Consider the following 24605-nt stretch of genomic DNA (forward strand, 5'->3'; position numbering starts at 1 on the left):
TCAAAATATTTTTTAAAGGCTACTGGCGAAAGCTCTCTTCAATCCAATATATCTGTTGATCCAGATATTTCTGCTATTGCTAAGGTAATATCATCTTATTTGTTCATTTTGTTTTTAGAAATTGAACATTTAATTGTCTCATAATGTTTAATTTTCTTGTGCAGGAAAAGGATTCACACATATCTACAAATGTTCAAAAAAGGGTTCATTTTGGTTCTGTGAATGATAATGCTGCTAGTAGAACTCCAAGAGTTCCAATACGTTCTTCTATTCTTTATTCTATGCAAAAGAATGTTCAAGCCAATGCTAGTAGATATACATCTACAAATGTTTCGAAAAGGGTGCGTGTTGGTTCTTTGAATGATCATTACGCTTTTAGGGCTCCTACAGTTCCAATACATTCTACTGTTCTTCCTTCTACTCAAAAGAATGTTCAAGTTGGTGCTACTTCTTCAAGGGCTAATAATGAGAGTGCTTCTAATGTTACAAGAAATGATGATGTTGGTTTTGGACAGTTTTCTACCAAGTATGATAGATTTTTAGCTTTTTTTTATACTAATGTAGCTAAGAGATTAGCTAACAGTGGTAAATAAGAGAGCTAATACTTCTTCAAGTATTATTATAATCAGTATTTCATACTTGTTTTAAGAATTATATTGTCAGATTATATATCTTTTTTACACCATTATTGATATTTGAATGTCTTTTTACCAAATATTATTAACAGTTCCATTTTTTTATATATATATTTTGAAAATATGTTCTTTTTATTATTTATATATGTACATTATGTGTTTATATTTGATCATTTATCATAGTATTATATATGATTTTATCAACACATGCAACTTTTTATGATATATGGTCATATTTGAATATGAACATTTATGCTTAAATAAATGAACATTTTATATGAAATTTTTGTATACATGAAATTGATTAAAAAGAAATATCCAAATACAAACTTTTTAAAATAATAATGCTGATATGTAAATGAAATTGTCTAAACATGAAATATTGTTTATACATTGAAATTGTCTTTATATGAAAAATGACTATATTACTACTATTTTTCCAACTTTCTTGTTTTCTTCTGTTTATCCTAGACTCAGTGTTTTCTTCAAAAAGCATCAGTTCAGCTGTGTATTGCATCCTCAGTTTCCTTATTTGGTTCAGCTGCGAATAAGAATGAATTATAAGTTAAGAACAATTATATGTTATATAAATGAACATTACATGTTATATAATTGAACATTTGATATACTTATGTTGTTTGCTTTCAAATCACAAATCCATTCTTCATTAGGATCAGCAGTGAAAGTTTCCATATGCTTTATAATGTAAACTCCACAGTTTTTGTAGTCTGCATTGTTGCGCCATTTCATTTTTTCCAATACAATTTGATAATCTTCAATGAAACTTGCATCCTCATAACCAATATGTTTCATGTATGCAGCCAATCCTTTTAGCTGTTTTGAACATTTATCAATCAACAAGTGAATATTTATTGATCATAAAATGAACATTTAAATTATATATAATAAAAATTAGTCATTTATTAAAATGATTGAATAATATTTTAACTTACAATCATTTTTGGTTGGTCAAGATACTTTTGAGGTACTGATACATGTTGTGGTAACTTTCTATTGTCGATGATATGGATGGTATCCTTCATATGATTGATGCACAACACGAAAAAATGATTGGCAGCTGCTACTGGAAAAAATATCTGAACAAATAATATATTATTATTGAACATTTAATTTATTAGAATTGAACATGTTATAATATATGTATTGATGTTACCTGTTTGTATCCAACAATGCTTTTGATTTTGTACATCTTCAATTCATTGTTTATTCTTTCTATGAATTCCTTACATCTTTTTTCCATTGTTGACCCCTCTCTGCAAACATTATTTGTGCACATAATTTGCTGCATTTTTAAACATGTAAACATTAATTAATAAAACCTTTGTTGAGTAATAAAAATCTAAAATAATTGAAATAAACTTACATGTGGCATTGTTGAGAAATATATCTTGTTTTTTGTGTTCTTATGATTTAGAATTGTTGCCCATGAATCTATGACACAATTCATAACTTGTACATCATCTCCAAGTGTTTTCATTTCTGCTCTATTTATGTTATTTAATCCATCATGATATAAAAGTGCACTGCAAATGAACATTAAGCAATGTGTAAATGAGTAATTTCTCAAAAACTTATAAAAGTTTATGTATTATGAATAAGTTACCTTTCATCTTCTCTACTATAAGCAAAGTCACATACAAGTTGATTCATTTTTTTCTCATCTTTAAAAAGATCTTTGTATTTGATCATATATAGAGATCTAAATGCAAGAGGAAGAGTTTGGGATTGACGCTGTGGCCTCTTTGATGAACTGAACATATTATGAACCAAATATTATCATATATGTATGTACAGATGAACATTTAAAATAATTAGAAAATTAAGGATTGTATTTTATACCTGTCATCTATCTTCTTTTCAGGTTGTGTGTCATTTGACTTCTCGATGACTTTTTTTTATATTTTCTTCCTTGAACAAAAAGTAATCTATATATGAACATATTAGTTCCCACAAATTTTCATTTATTTGTAGAGCAAGATATGTAATATCTTTACCTTTTGCCAGTCCCTGAGGAAAATGAATCTTTCTTCTTTTTCTTTATTGTCAAAATTTCCTTCTGTATCTCCACTGTTAGATTTTTCACTTGTTTTCTGAAAAATCAAATCAAGTTAGTAACATGATGTTATGTTTATATTTTAACAACTAAATTATTAATAGAAATAGTTTACACCACACAAAAACTAATTAATATTACAATAACATGTTGAAATTCATAAATTACATAACCCTTACTTGTTCTTGATTTAATAAAACATTCTTCAAAGTTACATAAACCTAAATTGTTTTTTTGAAACACCAAAATAAACTACATTATTACTAATAATACATGGGACATCACTAATTGCTGGGGGTTTTGTTTTTTACCCCTGTTCTTGTTCACTTTCCTTGTTCCTCATAACTTCACTAGCTGCTGGAGTTTTTTTTTTTTGTGAATTGTCTTCTACAACTTGTACAGAACCAGAGGCTTGATTTTCAGTGCTCTTTGGATCTGCCAATTCTGCAGTTTATAAAATGAACATTAACAAATATGAATATGAACATTATACATAATAATTATGAACATTTTTTTACCTATAGGAGGAGATTTTCCAGTAGGATTTTCATCTTCTACAGAAGTAGAAGCTTCAGCTGCAATAACACCCATTGTTGTAGATGTTGGATTTTTTGTATAAGATTTCATTTTTTTACAAAAAACAATTGTTAGTTAAACATATCATTAAATATATTGAGTATCATATTTAAACATTTTTATTTTGTTCTTACCTATTTGTGGAGATGGGGGAGTAAGTCCCAAACTGAATGCTTTGTTGATGTTGAACTCCTCCTTTTTCTGTTTTCCTTTTTTGTTTTTCTCCATATCAACTGCTTTAAAAAATTCCCTTTCAGCTTTTGCAATTGCATTCAAGAAAATCTTCGGAGCCATAGATTTCTTCATCTTGGCTTAAGATTGAAGGTTCTCTTGCCACTTTCCCCATAACCTCTACAACTTTCTTTACCAAGTCATTTTCAGGGAATATTTCCTTAGCTTTCAACAGTTTGCTTGATAGTTTTGACAAGGAACGACCAGTTTCAATCACCACATCAATGAAATCATTCATAAAAATCTATATTATAGATAAATTGTTAGATTTTACCCAAAATATTTCATATTAAAGAAATGAACATTTATGTATTTCAAAGTGTTCATTTTACATACCTCAGGACTGATTTCAGCTTCTTCAACAATTCTAGGAAGTATCTTCCCTTTACCAAGTCCCAATTCCAATTCATTTTTGATTCTTTCAACAACCATGTCCCGTTTCCAAACAGAAATAATTGGAATTGTTCTTGGTGGCTTTTTCCCCAATCTCTGGACTCTATCAAAATAGAACAGCTACAAAAAAAATAAAATGATTAACTATCAGATTATATATGATCAAAATTATATATTATATGATTATATGATTATATGATTATATAACTAAGATCATGATAACATTATTAATAATCAAATCCAAATAACATATTAAACAATTATAAAACCATATGGTCGGATACAAATAGTATATTCAAAATGAACATAATATATTATGTAAATGATTATATACCTTGAAATTGGAGACATTTTTAGATCTGTACCACTTGACTTTTCAATATCTTTTAAAAGTTCAGGATCTACAATTGGACTTTTTTCGCGCTTTTTTTTCAATTTATCTACTCTTGAGTGAAGAAGTATTTCATCATCATCTCTGTTTTGTTTAATTAATTGTTAAAATCACACTATAATTGCAAGGAATTTAACAAAAATTATTGTTCACACATTAAATCGCAAGAAATTGAACTAAATTAGGGTTCATACATTTCTTCAGTATTTTTCTCCGAATTACTCCCTTCTGAAGTGTTCTTCTGCAAAATGTTCTTCTCTGAAATGTTCTTCTGCAAACTCACACTACAATCGCAATAAATTGAACATAAATTAGGTTTCATATTTAAAATCGTACTACAATTGCAAAATTAAATGAACAAAATTAACATTACTTACTCTTGTTCCGATTTTGCAGTTTCAACTTCAATAATCTTCTTCGAAGTCTCCTTTTGTGAAATTACACTTCAATCGCAAGAAATTTAACCAAAAATTAGGTTTATATCCAAAATCGTACTATAATTGCAAAAAAAATGAACAAAATTAACAAAATTACTTACTCTTTTGGTAAATCTTGTTCCGATTCTGTTTTATCACCTTGAATTTCAGACATTTGTACTAAATTTCAAGTAATTTTGGACAATTTTTTGCTGTAAATGCTTCGTATTGTTTTGAATTTTATGAGAGAGAAAATGGAAGAATGTTTGAGAGGAATGTTTTAGAGAGAGAAAATACTGGGTTTCTTTTTTTTTTTTTAATATATATATAACATGGGGTAGGGGCGGTTAGTTTTTTTACTGCGGTTATTGTGGGGTTAGTGGGGTTCCTGGGTTGCGTGAAACACAGCGTATAGGGGGGTGTAGGTAGTGGAAGCTACACTAGGGAGTAGGTGTTAAGAAACCAACCAATAAATCAAGTAAATTAAGAGATTATCTTGTTTTAACTGCTGGCCCAATTTCGTACGGAGAAGAAGTATTATCTTTGACAATTTTCCTCGAGATATTATAAAAAGTTTTATTTTTGATATTTCTTCCCCGGTTAACACGTACACTCGTTAAGTCATTAACACTCCATTGAATCAAGCAGTGGTGCTATGAAGCGTATCATTGCAAGATATATATGGATGACAACAATCTGTTTAGATATATATGTGTTAACAACAATGCTCAACAACAGAATCTCTCCGGCGAAAAACGATGAACACATACACTTTCTCAGGGGGGAAAAGACGACTGCAAACTAAAATTGAAACCGGATTTTGCCCTAAAAAAGTTTGCAAAATGATTACTACAATCCCGTTGGTACATAAAAAGAAAAAAGAAAAGAATATTGTTGACCATATAATTCTATTTAACCAAGACTGACCCAAATTATCATCATCGTCAACCTCCTACCCCCCTCAATACAAAGTGAAGTAGGAGTTTAGCCCCTCAGCCTTGCCTTCTAACGACGTTCAAAAATTGTGCGATAAAATTAAAAACTACCAAATTTGTAGGCGACAAAATGGGGAGAAATCACCGCGAACTCCTCCCTTCGTTGCCTGCATTCGTTGATCATCTTTAGAAGATCTTGAAGAGCAAGCCACCGTGGGTAGCAAAGAAGGGGGCAAACACTAATGACTCAACAGCCATCAGCTTGATCAGGATGTTGAGTGATGGTCCAGATGTATCCTTAAGAGGGTCACCAATGGTGTCACCGATCACAGCTGCCTTGTGTGCGTCCGATCCCTTAGGGCCGAGCGACACTGCATGCTCAGAAGCACCAGCCTGCAACAAGTTATTGTAACAGAATTAATACAATGACCTCATTTCATAGAGTTGTTTCTGTTAACACAAGACACACTATTGTAAAAGAATTTACTAGTTTTTTCAGCATAGAGCTAAGGCAACACAAAGTGGAAGGTAGAATCATGGGGCGTCAATTGCTTACCTCAATGTATTTCTTGGCATTGTCCCAAGCACCACCAGTGTTGGATGCAGAAATAGCGATCTGTAATGCAAATAAAGGATTTTAATCTTAATTAACTAAACAACAAAATACTATATACAAGGAAAAATCTCAATACAGATGCATGTTGATTCTAACACGGGGATTTGATTTAGGTGCAGAAGAAAATCCCAATTCTCATCTTAATAACTAATCAACTAGACAAAACTGTAGAAAAATGTACACAGGAATTTTAAATCCAGCAATTGGAATTTTAGACTCCCTATAAAACATGCGGTAATAGGAAGGTTTGCGTCTCTCTCCTATACCCCCCCCCCCTCCCCCTCCTCCCCCCGCACCCAAAAAAAACAATTACACATATTCAATATAACTCAATTTTTAATAGACAGCACAGTCGAAGAAAAGGACTTATTCTTACCTGTACACCAGACACGAGAGAACCAGCAAGAACACCAGAAAGAGTTTCAACACCGAAGAGGGTTCCAACAATCAATGGTGTCAGCATGACTAGAGCACCAGGGGGGATCATCTCCTTGATGGAAGCATCAGTGGAGATCTTGACACAGTTAGCGTAGTCAGGCTTGGTAGTACCTTCCATCAAGCCAGGGATTTCATTAAATTGCCTACGGACCTCTTCAACCATCTTCAAAGCTGCACTTCCCACACTCTTCATGGTCATGGCAGAGAACCAGTACGGAAGCATGGCTCCCACAAGAAGGCCAATGAAGACTTTTGGGGTCAAGACATCAACAGTTGAGATAGCAGCACGGCTCACAAAAGCACCAAAAAGGGCTAGAGAAACAAGAGCTGCAGAACCAATGGCAAAACCCTGAAAAGTACCACAGCAAATTGGTAAGAGAAGATTATTTTTTGACATGCTTACATAGGCAGGTGTTAACCAATAAAAAACCTCAAAGCTGATCAGAGGTGTAAACTAGCTTATTAGCATAGCCACCAGACATTATATGTAAGCTAAGTCTTGGGGCCAACCCCATATTTGATCAGCCACCTATTGGTTATCCAGAAGAATTATACACCAAGAAATAAGAATTGCAATACCTTTCCAATAGCAGCAGTTGTGTTTCCAGCAGCATCAAGAGCGTCGGTTCTCTCACGGATGCTGTGACTCATACCAGCCATCTCAGCAATACCTCCAGCATTGTCACTGATGGGGCCATATGCATCGATAGCTAATCCAGTGGCAATGGTGCTCAGCATACCAAGGGCAGCCACAGCAATTCCATACATGGCTGCAAAGCTAAAACTAACAAATATACTGACAGCAATGGCAAATATGGGGATAATGACTGATTTGTAACCCAAAGCCAGGCCAAAAATAACATTTGTGGCAGCTCCAGTTCGGCATGAATCAGCAACATCTTGCACAGGGCTACAATTGTAGATGACAGTCAGAGTTTAGCCAAAAACAAAGAGCAAGTAGATTAGTAGAGATGGTAGTTATCATGAGAGATACCTGTATGCATTGCTAGTATAGTATTCAGTTACAAATCCAATGATGAGACCAGCCCACAAACCAACAGCAACACATAAGAACAATTGCCTACACATTGAAAGAGAAGCAATTAGCCCAAAGAAACGATATGAATACTTGCATGATGTGGAAAATCAAATCAAGTAAACATACTACTACTCATAAAAAATACAGCAAAGTTTTGATATTTAAAGAAGCTTATAATACAAGAAAGAGGCTAAGGGTAGGAGAAGTCGCTTACCAGTTCTTTACCTCCCTCTGAGTTCCAAAATCAAAAATGGTAAATGAAGAAGGAAGGGCAACCCATGAAATAACTGCAACTGCAACAGTCATTAGACCAGTGGAGATGACTAGTTGCTTCTTGAGTGCAGGCTCAATCTCCTTAACAGCCTTGATCTCGAAGAAATCAGTTGCAAATAAAGTTGTGATCAAACAGATAACAATACCAACAGAGCTGATCAATAGTGGGTACAATATTGCAGTAAATTCATGATTGATCCCAAATGAGGAAATTGATGCCACGACAAGAGCAGCACAGGATGACTCAGCAAAGGATCCAAAGAGATCGGAACCCATACCAGCAATATCACCAACATTATCACCGACATTGTCAGCAATAACCTAAAAAGAAAAATAGGCACCCATGTAAGTCAGTAGTCACCATGCTACAATATACAAACAACTCATTCAACTATTAAAGTTGAATATAAATATCTAACATTTCACTGAGAGTGAGAGGAAGGCTTACAGCTGGATTCCTAGGGTCATCCTCGGGGATGTTTCTTTCAATTTTACCGACAAGATCAGCACCAACATCAGCAGCTTTGGTGTAAATACCTCCACCAACTCTGCCAAAGAGGGCCATGGAAGATCCTCCAAGACCGTAACCAGTGATAGCCTCAAAAAGACCTTCCCAGTCATCACCATAGTACAGCTTAAAGAGCAGGATGGTAATGTAAAGCACCAAAAGACCATTTGCTGCAAGCAGGAAGCCCATGACAGCTCCAGACCTGAATGCTACAATAAAAGCTTTACCAACACTCTTTCTGGCCTCTAGTGTTGTTCGTGCATTTGCATATGTTGCAATCTTCATCCCAAGGAAACCAGAAGCCAAAGAGGTGATAGCACCAAGCAAAAATGACACTGTGCTGAAGACAGCAGTGGCAAGTGCAGGTTTGCAGGTCTTGGATTTGTCATAGGTGCACTCCTGGTTTTTTGTACTGAAACCCTCCACAGATCCGAGGAAAACGAATATCAGCACAGCAAAAGCAACCATGAAGATGCCAACATAAAAATACATAGTGTACAGGAAGGAGGTTGCTCCTGTAAAAGTAATGCACAATGTAATGTTAGCAACTCATCAATTAAAAAAAATACAAAAGAATTGACAGCACATTTGAAAAATGATAGTTTATGCACAGTTTTATATCTCTACCTAAGTTTAAATTCCGCAAAACATATCAAGAAAAAACTTCAGATACACAAGCATTCTTTTCATAACCTAACAGCCAAAATCTCAACTAGAACTAGAATATAAGATCCAGCCAGCATATAAAGTGTCTTCACATCCTATTGTGAAATAAGGTAATGGTAAAGCTAGAATCATGACAAAATATTTACAGTGCAACCAGAAGAGCCACCAAAAATCAAAAGAAATTATATAATCTATTCAATTCTGTTATTTGGTCAAGTTTGCTTTCACGCAGCATTGATGAAGCTAACACATTGTTTACATAAAATACTTTTTACAGTATCATCACATCACAGGAACAGTATCATACCATGCAGAAACTTGACATCAAAAATTCCACAATTCTAAACAATACTCTTAAAACTTTGATAACAAGAATAGAGGCAGCTTGATGTCATACACTCATACGACTAAGCAAGAAGCTATACATGAAGAAACAGATATTTCAAACTGAAAAACTAGAACTCAAACATCAGAGACGGAAGGAATCAATTAAGCAAAGCAGCATCATGGAAGCTCAATTCTCCGACTAGTCACTGTAACCCACAAAGGGAACTATTAGTTTTTAAGATTGTCCAAAAGCCCACCCACACATACACAAATGGGCTTAAAGAAAACAAAGACAGTATACTTGTCAGTTGAAGTCAATATCATGGCCCACGACATAAAACGGCCCATAACAAAATTTACACTGTCTTTTAATCAATGTAAAACAAAACATTACAAAAAGAAAAGAAAAGAAAAGAAAAAAAATCAAAAAGTAAGGCTATTTGGAAAAATATATAAACAAATAAATTAAAGTATGAAGAATAAAATTAAAGAATAAAGTAGTCGTAAATGGGAAGGGGGAATAAACAAATAACTAAAACACACAAGCAGTACAAAGCCGAGCATTATACAAGCCTTAATGTCCCCCATTTCCCAGTAACGCCGCTAAAACAAGATCACAAGCAGCATGTTCCACAATATATTAGTCCTGAAAGGACAACATGCCAGTTCACACTTGCAGAGCTATACTATAAATACAAATCCCAACTGCACAAACAAGATGCCATACAGAGCAAATGTGCATATTTTAGAACTAAAAAGAAATTGACAAAAAGCCTTGATTTGTAAGTCTGCACACCATGTGCAAAACATTAAAGATATAATTAAACATCAGATCTAGATTGAGAACTCCTAGGATTTGACAAATTATATCACTAATTTTACTATATAGAAATCTCATAGCGGCACAGTATCCCAACATTCGTGGGCATCGGACCCAAAATCAGCATAATCATGATCGCAACAACATGACTAGCAAACAAATATAGCACATTAACCTCACAACTTCCGAATCTTTTCATAAATCCTACTAAACCCTACCGACTTAAACCACAGCTTATTGAACAATTCCGTAGTTCCCTACATGAAAGTACACAGTCAAGCGCAATATCAAAGCTTAAACAATTATAAAAACAATCAGATCTGGAAGAAAGAGTCAAATGCAAAAGGTTGAATGGCACAAACATATACATAGTTGATAGTATTGAAATTAAATTTCACAGGTCATGTATTCCACAACTTATTGAACAATTCCCAATCTAAATTATCACCACACAATGTAAGCCACACAAATAAATTAATCAAATAACAAAAATTACAAGTTCTAAAGTTTTCTGCTCTTTTCTTGGTCCAAAACTACAACCAAATGACAGTTACAAATTCGAAAGGTTTTTGCTCTTTCCTTAATCCACATGTACAACCAAATTGCCAATGCAAGCTGAAAATGTGTGAGCTAACAATGAATTTAACAGCAATTGACCGACACTATAATATCATATTCCATGTGATAAAATCAATCTCTTCAAATGCAGATTAAAGGAGAAGCCATTTTCTCCACCAATCAGCAATTATAAGAGTCCAATTATATTTAAGTATCAAAATTCCAAACCAAATCTAAAAATTATGCAAAAATTCCCAAATGACTATAAATTGCAAAGAAATATCCAAAATTAATTTCTTGAACACATAGAATATATTTAAAGGGTCAATAATAATTCAAATCATAAGCATTTACATCAAATTCTCCATTATCATTTTTAATTCTAAGCATTTAAATCACAGCCCAGATAAATAAATAAAAAGTTAAACTCAAAATCTAGAATTGCCGATAAATAGAGCTCCCAAATTTGATTTTTTTTTATATAGAATTAATTTATGAAGTAAAAATCCTACTTAAAGAACCCCACAAAATTAAAATCACAAAAATAATACACACCCAAAAATGAATTAATCTTGGACACATTTCCACAAAAAAAAAAACACACACACACACAGAATTTCGATTCCATCAATGTATACAACAAAATATCCAGCAAAATTAACACAAACCCATAAATCATCCAAATCAAATCACACAGATTAGATCAAACAAACCCAGAAATAAAAAATAAAAAATAAAAAAAAAAATCAAAATGAACCCAGAGATTTAAGAAAATAAATAAATAAATCAATCAAAATGAACTCAGAAACAAATATTTAAAAATAAAACCCCAAAAAATGAGAAATTAGTCCACCTTCAGAAATAGCACTCTGAATCTCAGCACATTTTGCAACAACGCCAGGGTCATTGAGACCTTCTTCTTCTTCAATCAAACTCTCAGAGTATCCATTCTTATTATTGTTACTACGCCCAGAATCAGGGGAAAGCTTAACCTGTGAAACGATGTACCATTGAACTAAAGAGAAAACGATTCCAATTACCCCACAAACTGGAATCAAAATCTCTGTTCCGAGATCTGGAAGAAGAACAACACCCATATTTTTTTTTCTTTTTTTTCTTTTTTTTTGGGGGGGGGGGGAGGTTGATGAAGATAAGGAGAGAGAGAGAAGAAGAGGGTTTGAAAGAGGAGAAGAGGAGAGGAAATGTGAGATTTGTGAGAGACCGATTTTATAGAGAGAGAAATGAGGAAAATTTTTTTTTTTTTTAAAAAAAAAAACTATTTTTTATTGTTTTTTTTTTTTTTTTAATATGAAGTACTTTTATTTATTTATTTATTTACATAACTACATACTTGTTGTGGGCTTGAGTCCTGTGGTATGAAATATGAAATCTTTGTTAAAAAAAAAATTATTGAAATCTTCCAACTTTTCCTATTAAGTGAGAACTTAAGAATGATTGATGGTGTTTTGTCTAAAATTGGTATTTTCAAATGCAATTTTTACATTTTCCTTAAAACAAAAAATTTACTTCCATCATTTTCTACACTGAAGCCTCTAATTATTAAAGAAAAGTTTTAAGACCAAATGTGAATAAAAGATACTAAGGAAATTGGACACAAACTCATTCACTTTAAAACAAAATACAATCTAATATAATCTATGAGTTTAAATAGATTATCATGTGCATATGAATATATGATGCATCCTTAATTTACTTTTTTGCCAAAAAAAATAATACAAAAGTATGCATTTCGAGATCATTATTAAGCCATATATAACACTAATATACTCAATATCATATACTACTTGTACGTATTATTAGGGATGGCAGTGGATCAAGTTAAATGGGAGACTTGTCTCATCCTCGTCCTGTCCCATACCCGCCTTATACCTATCCCATAATCCCACTATAATAGTTTAGAATTTTTGAAACTTGATATCCCCGAAGGCCCAATCCGCCCAAACAATAAGACTACTAAATTTTTTAACATAATTTGATATAATTATCATTAATTTGATACAATAAAACATCATGACGAACTCACAGATTATATTGCTTCAGATGAAGGTTTCTATTAAAGCGATTACTAATCAAATCTACGATGTATTATTTAGTTTTAAGGTGTGTACTTGTGTTGAAATTCTTGATTCTTTGGAATTATATGTAAATGACGTTTGACTTTATTTTATTAATGAAATCTCTTTTTCTTCTTGTCAAAAAAAAAATAAAAAATAAAAAAAATCATGGCAGTGGGCAGGGTAGGAATGGCAACGGATCGGAGTCGGGTCGGACCTTACTATGTCCGAATCCGATCCGATTAACAAACGGATCCTATATTCACCTCCAAGTCCGCATCCGAATTCGAACCAACTGCATCCGAATCCGCGTCAATCGGTCTTGGACCTCCGAATCCGAATTCGAATCCGGCAAATTTAAATAGCATTTGGTGATTTTTTTTTCCAATATCTTTGAAGGTTCAATACTTTAATTCAAAAAAATGGTGTAATTAAACATGAAACATAAAGGTGAAAGAAAAGCATGAGCCTGAAATAATTTATTAGCAAATTTCTTAAATTAACAAACAAAAATATAACATAGTATACGAAGTAAAATCAAATCTTAAAAATTCAGATCTAAAAAATGAGTACAAACTATATACATCAAAATCTAGAAGATGTGTAGCTTTGATATTTGAGTCTTCAAAACAATAATAACTCCAGCGCGGCGAAAACTTCTTAAATTGATGCTAATCGTATAACTGGTAGTATGCAGGTAAAGCAAGAGTAAGAGTTATGAGGATTGAGGAATGTTATCATGAGTATTGAGTTATGAACTTATGAAGGTGTGTTTTCAGTGAAAAGTAAGGAGAGAGAAAGAGGCAGGGTAAAGAGAATGAGTGAGAAAATGAAATAATGGAGTAAAGAGGCGGCTTTTAGGAGGTTTAGGGTTTCTTATTGGGCTTTTATACCAAGTATATAATTATGTATCTACCACATACTTAAAAAGCCGGACTTGGTCGGACTCGGATCGGACTCTTCACAGGGTCCGAATCCTATTAGGACTCGGACTTTTTTATCGGTTTCGGTTTCGGATTTTTTCTATTTCGGATTCGAATCGAACTTTTTCCTTCGAATCGAATCCGGATTAAATTGCCATCCCTAGGACGAGGGCGAATCTAGAATTTATTTAAAAGAAATGTGCAAAAAAGGGGAATTGAACCCTTAACCTTCTCACATCTATACATCAAGTATCTAACCAACTAAACCAGCTACAAAACTTATATATTTTACACAAGATTTTTTATTTATATGTATCAAAATATGGGCATAGGGGGGCCAAGGCCCGGGTACACCACCCTCTAGATTATCTTATACTCGGCAAGGCAGGTATGGATGTGGATTTTGTACCCACCACGGGTGGTGAGGCGGGGTCGCGGGGATGGGTATAAGATTTTTAAGAGGGTATGAGTATAGAGGTACCATCATCCGCATTCGAGCCACCCCATTGTCATCCCTGCGTATTATATACGAAGTATGGTATAAACTAAATCTATAGATAATTTGTTTCTAAATTTTGAAATGCCTTTCTCTCTACTTTTTTTTCCGAAAATATGTTATGCGCTATGCGGTAATGTCAACTACTAAACAGATAACGTGCCACTTGTCACTGGTGCGGAAATTTTTTATTTATGAACTTAAGACATTTTTGTCCAATTGGAACCAAATATGGTTGCTTAAGTGAGCACATTTAATATGGAGAGGCAAAGGTTCAAAGTGTAGAGACTTGAATTTATGGGTTCAATCCTCATTAATTTCATATAATGAAGTTTGTAGAAGGTAATCATACTACAAATCAGTAATTAATGTTGGCAATTTTTGTAGTTGGTCCTAAAACTATTCCTTCACCCAAATTCTCAACTGTTTAATATTCAAGGTTTTTTTTTTTTTTTTCATGTGAATGAATTAACTAATTTCTTGAATGGGAAGAATTACCTTAAATCGCATTCTTCATTAAAAAAAAATAATAAATATAATTGGGCATAATTTTAAAGGAACGAGTGCGCAACTACTTTTTATCATTATTGAGTCTAGAAAATTTTATAAGAAAGTCATTTTGGACATTGGAGGGAAGAGGGGCCAAAACTCAAACTGTACCTTCTAGCTACTAAGGGCCTGTTCATATTTACTGAATTGAGCTTAACTGAAATAGATTGAATTGATTGAAGCTGAGCTGAATTAAACTGAACTGATTATAGCTGAAATGAATGAGAGAGAAAAAATAGGAGTTGAACTGAATTGATTGGAATTGATGTGAACTGAAATTAAGCTGAAGTGAACAACCCCTATTTAAGTTAGTACTCACCCCTCTAAAGTTCAACTCATTAAGTGTGGTTTAATTCATAGTAATCTCAAACTTTTTATTTTAGTCTTGGAAAACACATTAAATTACTCAATTTGTGCTTTATCACGAGCTTTAATTCAGTTTGACATTGTCATTTTTGACAAAATAAATATATGTTTCATTCTTACAACCATATACAATGCAATTAATCTTTCACCTTATATCCCAATTTACATATAGGAAGTATTACTTTCAATAAAAAGAGATAAAACACCCAAAATTCCAAAATTGTGTTTTTTTTTGTGTTTCTTTACCAATAATACATAATTATGTCTCCGTATTTGTGGGTGTACATTTAGGGTCTGTTCTGATTGACTGAACTGAGTTGAATTGAACCGAACTTATTGAAGCTGAACTGAACAAAATATTTAATGAGAGAAGGAAATTAAAAACTGAATTGAATTGAACTGAACTGATTGATTGAGCTGAACTAAATTGTAAATAATTTCAAGAGAACAGACCCTTAAGTCAAGTTTGTAAAGTGGAGCTAGATAGATAGATCAAGATTGAAGAGAATGCACTTTGTATTTATTACTCCTTGCGAGCATCTTTTAAGGCAACGGTTGGTTGTCCACAATACATAGCATTCCCTATAGCACTTTGTTTTTTTCATTGGTCATTCACATGGTTAAACTTAAAACTTAAAGATATTATGGTAAAATGTGTACATTTAAATTAACACAAACACATGAATAGAAATATGTATCCAGAACATATGATATAAATATATTGTTGATGTGGCGTTTTTATCTATAACCCATTTTCAAAATATTAAATCTAGATTAAATTGTTTCATCTTATCCATATCGTAAAGAAAAGTAAACATTAAAATAAGTGTTTTTAAAGAGAAAATCACTTGTGAATATATTCCAAAAAAAGTTAAAATCCTTACCAAAAAATTATTGTATACTATGGTAAAATTTGCCAAATGTAGAAAACATTGTTGTAAAACTTATTTTTCATTACATAATTTATGATGTGTTTTTTGACAGGACAAAGATATACGTAGTATTTGGATCATGCCCAACTAAAGAATAAAGATGATGTAGGATAATTACCAAGCAACTTACCAAATTAAGTTTTTCACGTCAATTTTAAATAAATAAATTACTTGTAAAAATCAATGCATGTTGATTTGAAAAAGGATGACAAAAAGCCAACGGTGGAGAGGATAAAGATTTACAATACACGGTTTTGTGACGTGTAAAATATTTAAAAATGGATGGCGCCAAAAGTATGGGCTAAATTTGGGTGAGAAATTGGCTAACTATATTACAATATTACATAAGCATCCCTAAATATTGCATACCATAAGAAAAAAATATATTGGGTGTTACACAAGCAGCCCTAATTAAATAATTGCATATTGATTGATTTTTTAATTATTATATATTATCCAAAAAGTATAAAATTCATTCAATATAATCCAATAAGTATGAATATTCAAATTACACTATATGATGTGTTTTATTCCCTTAATTTTTACTCATTTAAACTAATTTTTTAAACTAAACTTTTCAGGATTTACCTAAACTCATTATACCTTACTAAAACCTATTTTATTTGTATTTGTCAAAACTTATTTTTTTTCTAAACGACACTTATCTAAAGTCTAAACTTAACTGAACTTAGGGCATGCTCGCATTTACTGAACTGAGCTGAACTGAATTAATTGGAACTGAACTGAATTGAATAGAGTTGAAATGAATATTTTATGAGAAAAGGAAATTAGGAGCTGAACTGAACTGATTAGAGCTGAATTGAACTGAACTAATTGAAACTGAACTGAAATTAAGCTGAAGTGAATAGGCATGTTCTCATTTTCTGAACTGAACTGAGCTGGACTAAATTGTTTATGAGAGAAAGAAACTAGGAGCTAAAATGAACTGAAATTAACCTGAGAGAACAGGCCCTAAGTGTGTTTTATTCGATTAATATCCACTAGTCTTATCTTATTTGGACTTATTAAAACTAGCTTTAGTTGTAATTAGAAGTTAGATAACTCTTATCCATATTTATTTTTGCTAAATTGAACTTATATAAACTAATTATAACTAAAATTAGTATGTGAAAATAAGATAAGTAGGACCCTTAAATTTAAAGTTATCTTAACTTATTACACTTATAATAAGTGAAAATAATATGAATAATCAAAGATTGTTGAGATTTTCAACTTTTAAAACTATAGATAGATATTACCCTTGTGACAAGAAACAAGATTATACTACCATATAATCATCCAGAGTATACAAATACCTTCCAATTCCATAAAGTTTTTTACACATCAGTCATTGGAATCATTATTAATTCGTCGGAATCACTTTTTGTACATGGATAAAATTGTTAGCATGGCAATAATCTACTCTTTATGTTTTAAAAGTTGGAAAAAAAATAAATATATATATAAATAGGCAGATAAGGTAGGAATATTTCTCTTATCTTGGTTACACTAATTCAGTGGCATAGAATTTGTTCTAGAACAGAATTTAAATGGGGCGAATTTTATTCTTCGATGCTTTTTTTTATTTTTTTTTCGTTATTTATTTTTTTTTTTAGAAAAATTTATAATTTTATCCGTTGTGGTTATAATTATTATTTTTATTATTGATTTTCTCTCTTCGGCTTTTACCTTCAAACCTTTTTACTCTTATTATGAAAGCATGACAGATAGTATAGTGACATAAGTTTTATAACCAACCAAACATATCATTGAAAGGTCCACCAAAATATCTTTTTTTTTTTTGTAAAGAGGATACAAATCATACAATAGTTGATTTTCATTTGATGTTACTCCATAACAAACTACTCAATATATATACCGATCCCACTTAAGAAATCTATCAATAACACGAATCAAAATCAAGAGATGAGATTTGAGAAAACTTCATTCAAGTTGCATATACAAGTAGGAATATTTTTTTATTTATTAATTTATTTTTGTCTATTTCTCACGAACTTTAGATTTTCCCGCGACAATATATACCTTGAATTTTTTTTTTTAATATATAATTAGTGTTATAGATGCCAACAAATTAAAAGAGTTGGTAAAGTCTAAATCAAGAAGTACATGTGACTACGTGAGTGCCAAGATTAAAATCTGATTATTGTGTGGTAAGATTAATATGAACTAATTAATATCGCAAGTGATAATTATGTAGTGTATACGTACAAGGTGGTATATATGAATAAAATTTACTCCCTATTAGTTAACCTATCACTTTCAAGTTTCATTCATAAGTATTACTCCGTATTTGAAATCCAATTCAAGTCCATGTGTGTATATAATTGCCCTCTTAATTTAATCAGCACTACTTGACCCAAAAAAAATAATATAAGAAATAAGAATATAGCATATGCTCAGCTCAACTATACAAGTCATGACTTGCATAACACGTATGAGTTGGTCATAATAAGTGCTAATTAATTTCTATTGTCATTAATGGGGTTAACACGGAAGGTTAAAATACATAATAATGTTTGCCGTAAACATGATTAGTACTAACTACGGAGTACTAAACAAAGACATGGAAAATGAGGTATGATTATTTTATAGAGGATATTTCGATATTTTGGATCAACATGTTATATGCTAATATAATATTCCAATTCTATTGACTTTAATCAATGAGCTAAGGCAAATTGCTTCTCTCAGTCATCATAATAAGCCGAATCAATTCAATAACTCCTTACTTTAAGGGCATGTTCACATTTACTGAACTGAATTCATTGAAGCTGAATTGAACTAAACTGAACTGGACTGAATAGAGAGCTGATTCATGAGAGAAGGAAATTAAAAGGTGAACTGATTGAAGCTAAATTGAATTGAAATGAAATTAAGCTGAATTGAACAAGCCCTATTCTAAGCTTTTTTACAATATGCATTTAATTAATTTAAAGTAATAAAAAAGCTTAATTTATAAGGTTTTAAAACTAACTAAAGCTAATAATGTTAGTATAAAGAGTGAAGTATATGCTATACTTAATTTTATCTTTTTTCTTGACATGGCTAATTCATATGTTAGCACATTGAATTGAAAAATTACATAAAACTATAATCGATTTTTTTTCTTTTGCTTTTAGAGTTATAATGAAATAGATGGTACCAACCACGAAGTATAATTGTAATGATGGATGGGGTGTGGATGGTTGAGTGTGGATCTTAGATCTTATGATTTTGGATGTACTTACCAATAATTTAATGATTAAGACAATCTTGAACTTTATAAATTATAAAAACTGGTATAATTATGTCTAAGATATGACTCATATGAGCCTGTTGTTATTAATTGTTAGCTAGAAAAATAAAAGCAAGTTGATTAAACTTATTGTTAATTGTGTGCGTGCTAATTACTTAGTTAATGAATTATGCTTTGTATAATTTAATAACTGTACTATCTAAGCCCAGACCTTTGGACGATGGGAAGGATAACGGTAAGGCCATATAGAATTTCAATCCACAAGTGTCGTTATTGGACTTGAATCTCATAAATGATTTCAAGGTTACGACGAACACCCTCTTAAATCATGACAAGTTAGATAATTTTTTGGTCAGATTAAGGTAAATCAAAGTAGTATATTAACATTGTAATTATTTAGGTTATAAGTTAAAAATACATTTTATTATTAAATTCATTTTTGCTAAATTGATTTTGTTTTTAGGCATGAGTAAGTATTTAAGACAATTAGGTATGCATGGGGCAAAGTTTGCATTACTATGGCATGGACACAATAAATGATTTGGACATTGAATTAGTCCAATGATGATTAAAAAAAACTGGACCATGAAAATAATGGTTAATAAAAAAATCTTTTAAAAAAATAGAAAAAAAATATCTAAAAAATGCATGCAGAATAAGGTGAAAAGGCCCACGTAAACATTGAATGGTGTGCAATTGGGTGATTGAAGAATGAAGATAATAGTCGTTTTCTTTGTTTGTTTATCACTTTCAATTCCTTACTATTATTGCTCGCTTCTCAAAGGGGACATTTGGATTCCTAGCTTAAAATGCTTTTACACCCATAGAAGATTCTTATGTTAGTTTCTACTACATTATTTTTTTAAAAAAGATTTTTTTTTTTCAAAAAATTAATAGATTCATAATTAAATTAGTGAATGAGTTAAAAGTGATTGATTATAAGAGTTTCTATAACCTCATGAATTTAGAAAATGCTTCATAATGTGCAAAAGATTAGGGACATGTTCGGCAAAATATAGCTGTAAAGGTAGCTGTAGCTGTGGAGATAGCTGTGAGCTGTGTATGTAGCTGTTAGCTGTTAACAAGCTATTAGCTGTGAAAAAAGATAATTTAGGTATGATTGTTCGGTAAAGTAGTGGTTGACTAGCTGTTACATTTAAGAATCAATATTTTATTTTTAAAACTATACATTAAATTTTCAAAAGCTACCTCAAAAGCTACCTCTAACTTCAAAAACTAATAATCCTAACTTTTAATAAAAGCTACCTCTACCACTAAAAGCTACTTGAACCATTACTTTGCCAATCACTCACATTTTTTGTTGAGTAGTGATTTGACTTGGTCAAACCACTAAAAGCTACTCAAAAGCTAGCGCCGAACACACCCTAGATTTACTGCTTGATTTCTTTTGAAATCGCTACTCATACATATACATGAGGAAAACTAACATAGTAACATTTTACAAAATCATTGAAAATTTCGAATGCAAGCAAAAAAGCACAAAATAATTTAACCAAATGTATGCGCCCCTAAGATAATATTAGATAATTAATATGCATACATAAGGGGAATATATATGTGGTTAAGCAGCTTAGAATTAACTTAAATTTGTAAATGCATTGTGGATTTGAGTCTCATCTTATACTCGTATAAGACTAGCTAATTTAAAAAAACGATCAAAAAAGGGATGATTGTGTGTGTTTGAGCCAAAAATACTTTTTAATCTTGTCTTATATAAAATCACATTTTGCCTGAATTAAGTGAAATTAAATTCTTTGAGAATAACACGTCTAAATCTTACCCTCGAATCTTAAATAAGCATTTGGAATATCATCTTGTTTCTTAGGACTTAAGACCTACTCAGCCACTCTTAAGTGTTTAACTAAATTAAACAAGGACCCACTAAACTTTTTAAGAAAAAAAGAATATGTTAACATGAGTAATATGCACTTTTCTCATTCGTCTTTATTCCCTATCGTTTTATCTACTAAATACCAATGAAGTAGAAGTGTGAACTTAATTAAACTCTTATACAACTTTTTTCTTACTTATTCTCAATTGAATTTGCAATTGTCAATTCACACTTAATTCTAACCAATTACCTTTCAACAACACTAATTTTAATTGTGTATATATGTAGTCTTATTTTTCATTGCTCGGTTGTCCAAATTGTTGAAGCAATAATCAAACATTAATATTCCCTATCAAATAAGGGAAAATAAAAGTTAATCTGCCAAATAAACGAATTTTTGTTAATCTGATGACATTTTTGTATATATATTGAAAAAATAGGGTCATTTATTCAATACTTTTGGTGAGCTGTCTAATTACTGTTTGCTTTTTGCTTTTACTGTTTGGTGAAAAAATTACACATGTACCCCTCAACTAGTACATGAAAAGACGCATATACCCCTCCATTGATACTCGAAAAGACAATAATAAACTGGGTATAGCCCATCAAATAATATGGACACGTAATATATAGATTTTCGTATAAAATAAGAAGTAACATGTTTTTAACATAAAATACTCCTTAATTACATGCTTCAAAAAGACATTTTTGTTTTATTTATTTTTTTACACAATGTTATAGAATATTTGTATTATAGAACCAAACTTAAACAACATTAAGTATTTTCAAATTATTTTGACATGATTCTATAAAAATGTTATCAATCTTAAATGGATGCAATTATATTATTTTCCTTCAATTTGGTCTCATTTTTTGTTACTTCGTAACTATTTGGTTGTGAATAACACAAACTCATACTTTAACCTTTATAAGTTCATCGAATTCAAGATCATAAAACTAGAAATCAACGCCACTATATTGAGAATGACAAGAAGCAAGTCAAGTAACTAAATCTGTAATTCATCGATCTATTCAATTCGTCTATGAGATGATATATATCCTATTAAACAATTTCCAGGGACACCAACCAAATAAATAAATAAATAATTGTCAATAAATTAAGGACCTTGGATCCTCTTGCTGATCAGATTTGATATCAACTATCAAGATCACTTGCCCAAATTGTAGATGCATGGGATAGCTAAAATCTCACCTAGTTTACTCACCAATAAGGTCCACTTTTAGATCCTTGTCTAACACATGACCTAAAATTAATCAATTGTTTCACCAAAATAACAACAATAATAATAATAATAACGCAAAGTTTTACATATGTCGCTAGCCACACCGTGTCACCGGTGTTACATGGCCAGAGGTTACTTGATCGATCATGGATTACCAATCTATTAGAGGTTACTCGGTCAGAGGATTCAGTTAATTAAAAGTTACTCGGTCAGTTAGGAGTATTTGTAATTAATTTATTAAAAAAAAATAGTTGTACTGTCCCAATATAACTAAATTTAGTTGTGGGGTATTTGTAATTTAGCTAATTAAATATATGTCCCTACGTAAGCCAGGTTGGATTGTTTGGCAAAATAGATCAATCACAAATTATGCAATTAAATTTGCAAAATCTGGCCAAATTTCATTTCCACTCAATTTGGGTTATTAGCCTTAGGCCATCACCCTTCTACTTTTCCCTTTCATAAACAACCTGTCGTTATTTTGGCTTCTTACTTACTCCTATGATACTTTTTCTCTCATCATTTTAATGTTTTTGTCCTTGTGTTGTGTTTGTACAATATTTATTATGGTACCAATTACTTTGCACCTTAATTGATTTAGGAAAGGAGTGGAAATCACTACTCCTCTTATCATTCCTCACATCTTATAATAGGTAGTGTTCATCCTTGTTATCTTCTTTTAGGATCGAGGTTTTCTTTCCTCTTACAGCCTTGTCATCTCCGATTCTTGGATACGGTCTTAATTGATAAGTCATTGGTCAATAATATCACAAATCACTGTACCCTTATTAATAAAATTTAGTCTTTGAAGACAGTAATAAAGCCAAAGATATTGGTAAGTGGATTCAAATATTATTAAGTACAGTTAATTTTTTTTATTTATTTTAATTTTTAAAATCGTTAAAGTGTTGGAGCATAAGTTTACATTAAAAAAAAAAAAAAAAACTTTTTTATGTTAGTGGGATCAATTGAACCCACTTGTTTCAATGTTGTCATAGGATCATAAAATCGATCTATTGATCATTTTTTTTTGTTTGTTTTATACAACTTTAACTTACCTTATTTAAATTTAAATATACGTTAAAATCCACAGAAAATCTTGAACCCGAGGTTTATACACACGAAATTGACATTATATTGAACAGAGTGACCCTTAATTTTGACATAATAACCTTATTTTTAACATAATAACCTTTATTAAAACTAGTATAACGTTTAATATTATTGTGAACTTAAAGTACAACGTTATGGCCCTAATTTTAACATAGTGATCTTTATTATTCAAATTAACCACTATATAAAATATTTCATTACAAAAATTAACCTTTTATAGCATATATATTACCAAAATGACTTTTATTTCAACATAGAGACCTTTTTTCTATTATAATGACCGTTTTTTTTCTAATAAAACAACCATGATTTCCCTAATGTTAGTGGTCCACAATAAATTAGTGTGAACCAGTTCTATTTAAGAATTTGTATAAAATCCATTGCTTCCTTGTGAATCTTGTCCATTAATAGCACATGTGAGAATAATTCAGTGATAGAGTTATTATTAATCATGAATCTTACTCATTTGTATATTGCAAGAGGAAAATGATGAGACATGGTCAGGTATTATAATATGAGTATAATTCTTGTATTATCTTATGGTTGAATCACAAAAAAAGATTTCCTTATGTGTATGTCTACATGTTTGACTGTTTGTAACATAGTATCCAGCAGGCAACTAGGCACTGTCCCTGTTATATTTTGCATTAAACAATGACAATTTAACCGGGGGATAGAAAAGGAATTTGCTCTAAATACTGGATTATTAAAAACAACGGCTTATATTTTGAAACGAAAAAGGTCAACTTTAAGGGCCTGTTCTCATTTGTTTATTTTCAGTTCAGTTTAGTTTAGTTTAGTTTAGTTCAGTTCCTAATTTTTTTCTCTTATAAATATATTAATTTCAGTTCAGCTCAGTTTAGCTGAGTTCAGTCTATGAGAACAAGCCCTAATTTTTTGTAA

General features: G+C 31.3%; 2 protein-coding genes and 1 long non-coding RNA gene across 3 annotated transcripts; all 3 read right to left on the bottom strand.

Annotated features, from left to right (window-relative positions):
- Positions 1–3233: 3233 nt before the first annotated feature.
- LOC110725556 lies at positions 3234–4024 on the bottom strand. The gene is made up of 2 exons (XM_021905009.1): positions 3853–4024; positions 3234–3760 (listed from the first exon to the last, which is right to left on the bottom strand). The coding sequence occupies exons 1-2, from the start codon at positions 3946–3948 to the stop codon at positions 3539–3541; spliced, it is 318 nt and encodes a 105-aa protein (XP_021760701.1). The 5' UTR covers positions 3949–4024; the 3' UTR covers positions 3234–3538.
- Positions 4025–4208: 184 nt separating this feature from the next.
- LOC110725558 lies at positions 4209–4974 on the bottom strand. Its single transcript, XR_002512190.1, has 3 exons — positions 4839–4974; positions 4678–4743; positions 4209–4584 (listed from the first exon to the last, which is right to left on the bottom strand). It is a non-coding gene; the product is annotated as an uncharacterized LOC110725558 (long non-coding RNA).
- A 424-nt stretch (positions 4975–5398) lies between these two features.
- On the bottom strand, positions 5399–12082 carry LOC110725552 (pyrophosphate-energized vacuolar membrane proton pump-like). The gene is made up of 8 exons (XM_021905005.1): positions 11750–12082; positions 8466–9040; positions 7959–8338; positions 7700–7786; positions 7285–7615; positions 6644–7054; positions 6208–6267; positions 5399–6044 (listed from the first exon to the last, which is right to left on the bottom strand). The coding sequence occupies exons 1-8, from the start codon at positions 11991–11993 to the stop codon at positions 5838–5840; spliced, it is 2295 nt and encodes a 764-aa protein (XP_021760697.1). The 5' UTR covers positions 11994–12082; the 3' UTR covers positions 5399–5837.
- Between the last annotated feature and the right edge of the window lie 12523 nt (positions 12083–24605).

Source organism: Chenopodium quinoa, unplaced genomic scaffold (genome assembly GCF_001683475.1).
Source record: "Chenopodium quinoa cultivar QQ74 unplaced genomic scaffold, ASM168347v1, whole genome shotgun sequence".
NCBI classification, from domain to species: Eukaryota; Viridiplantae; Streptophyta; class Magnoliopsida; order Caryophyllales; family Amaranthaceae; genus Chenopodium; species Chenopodium quinoa.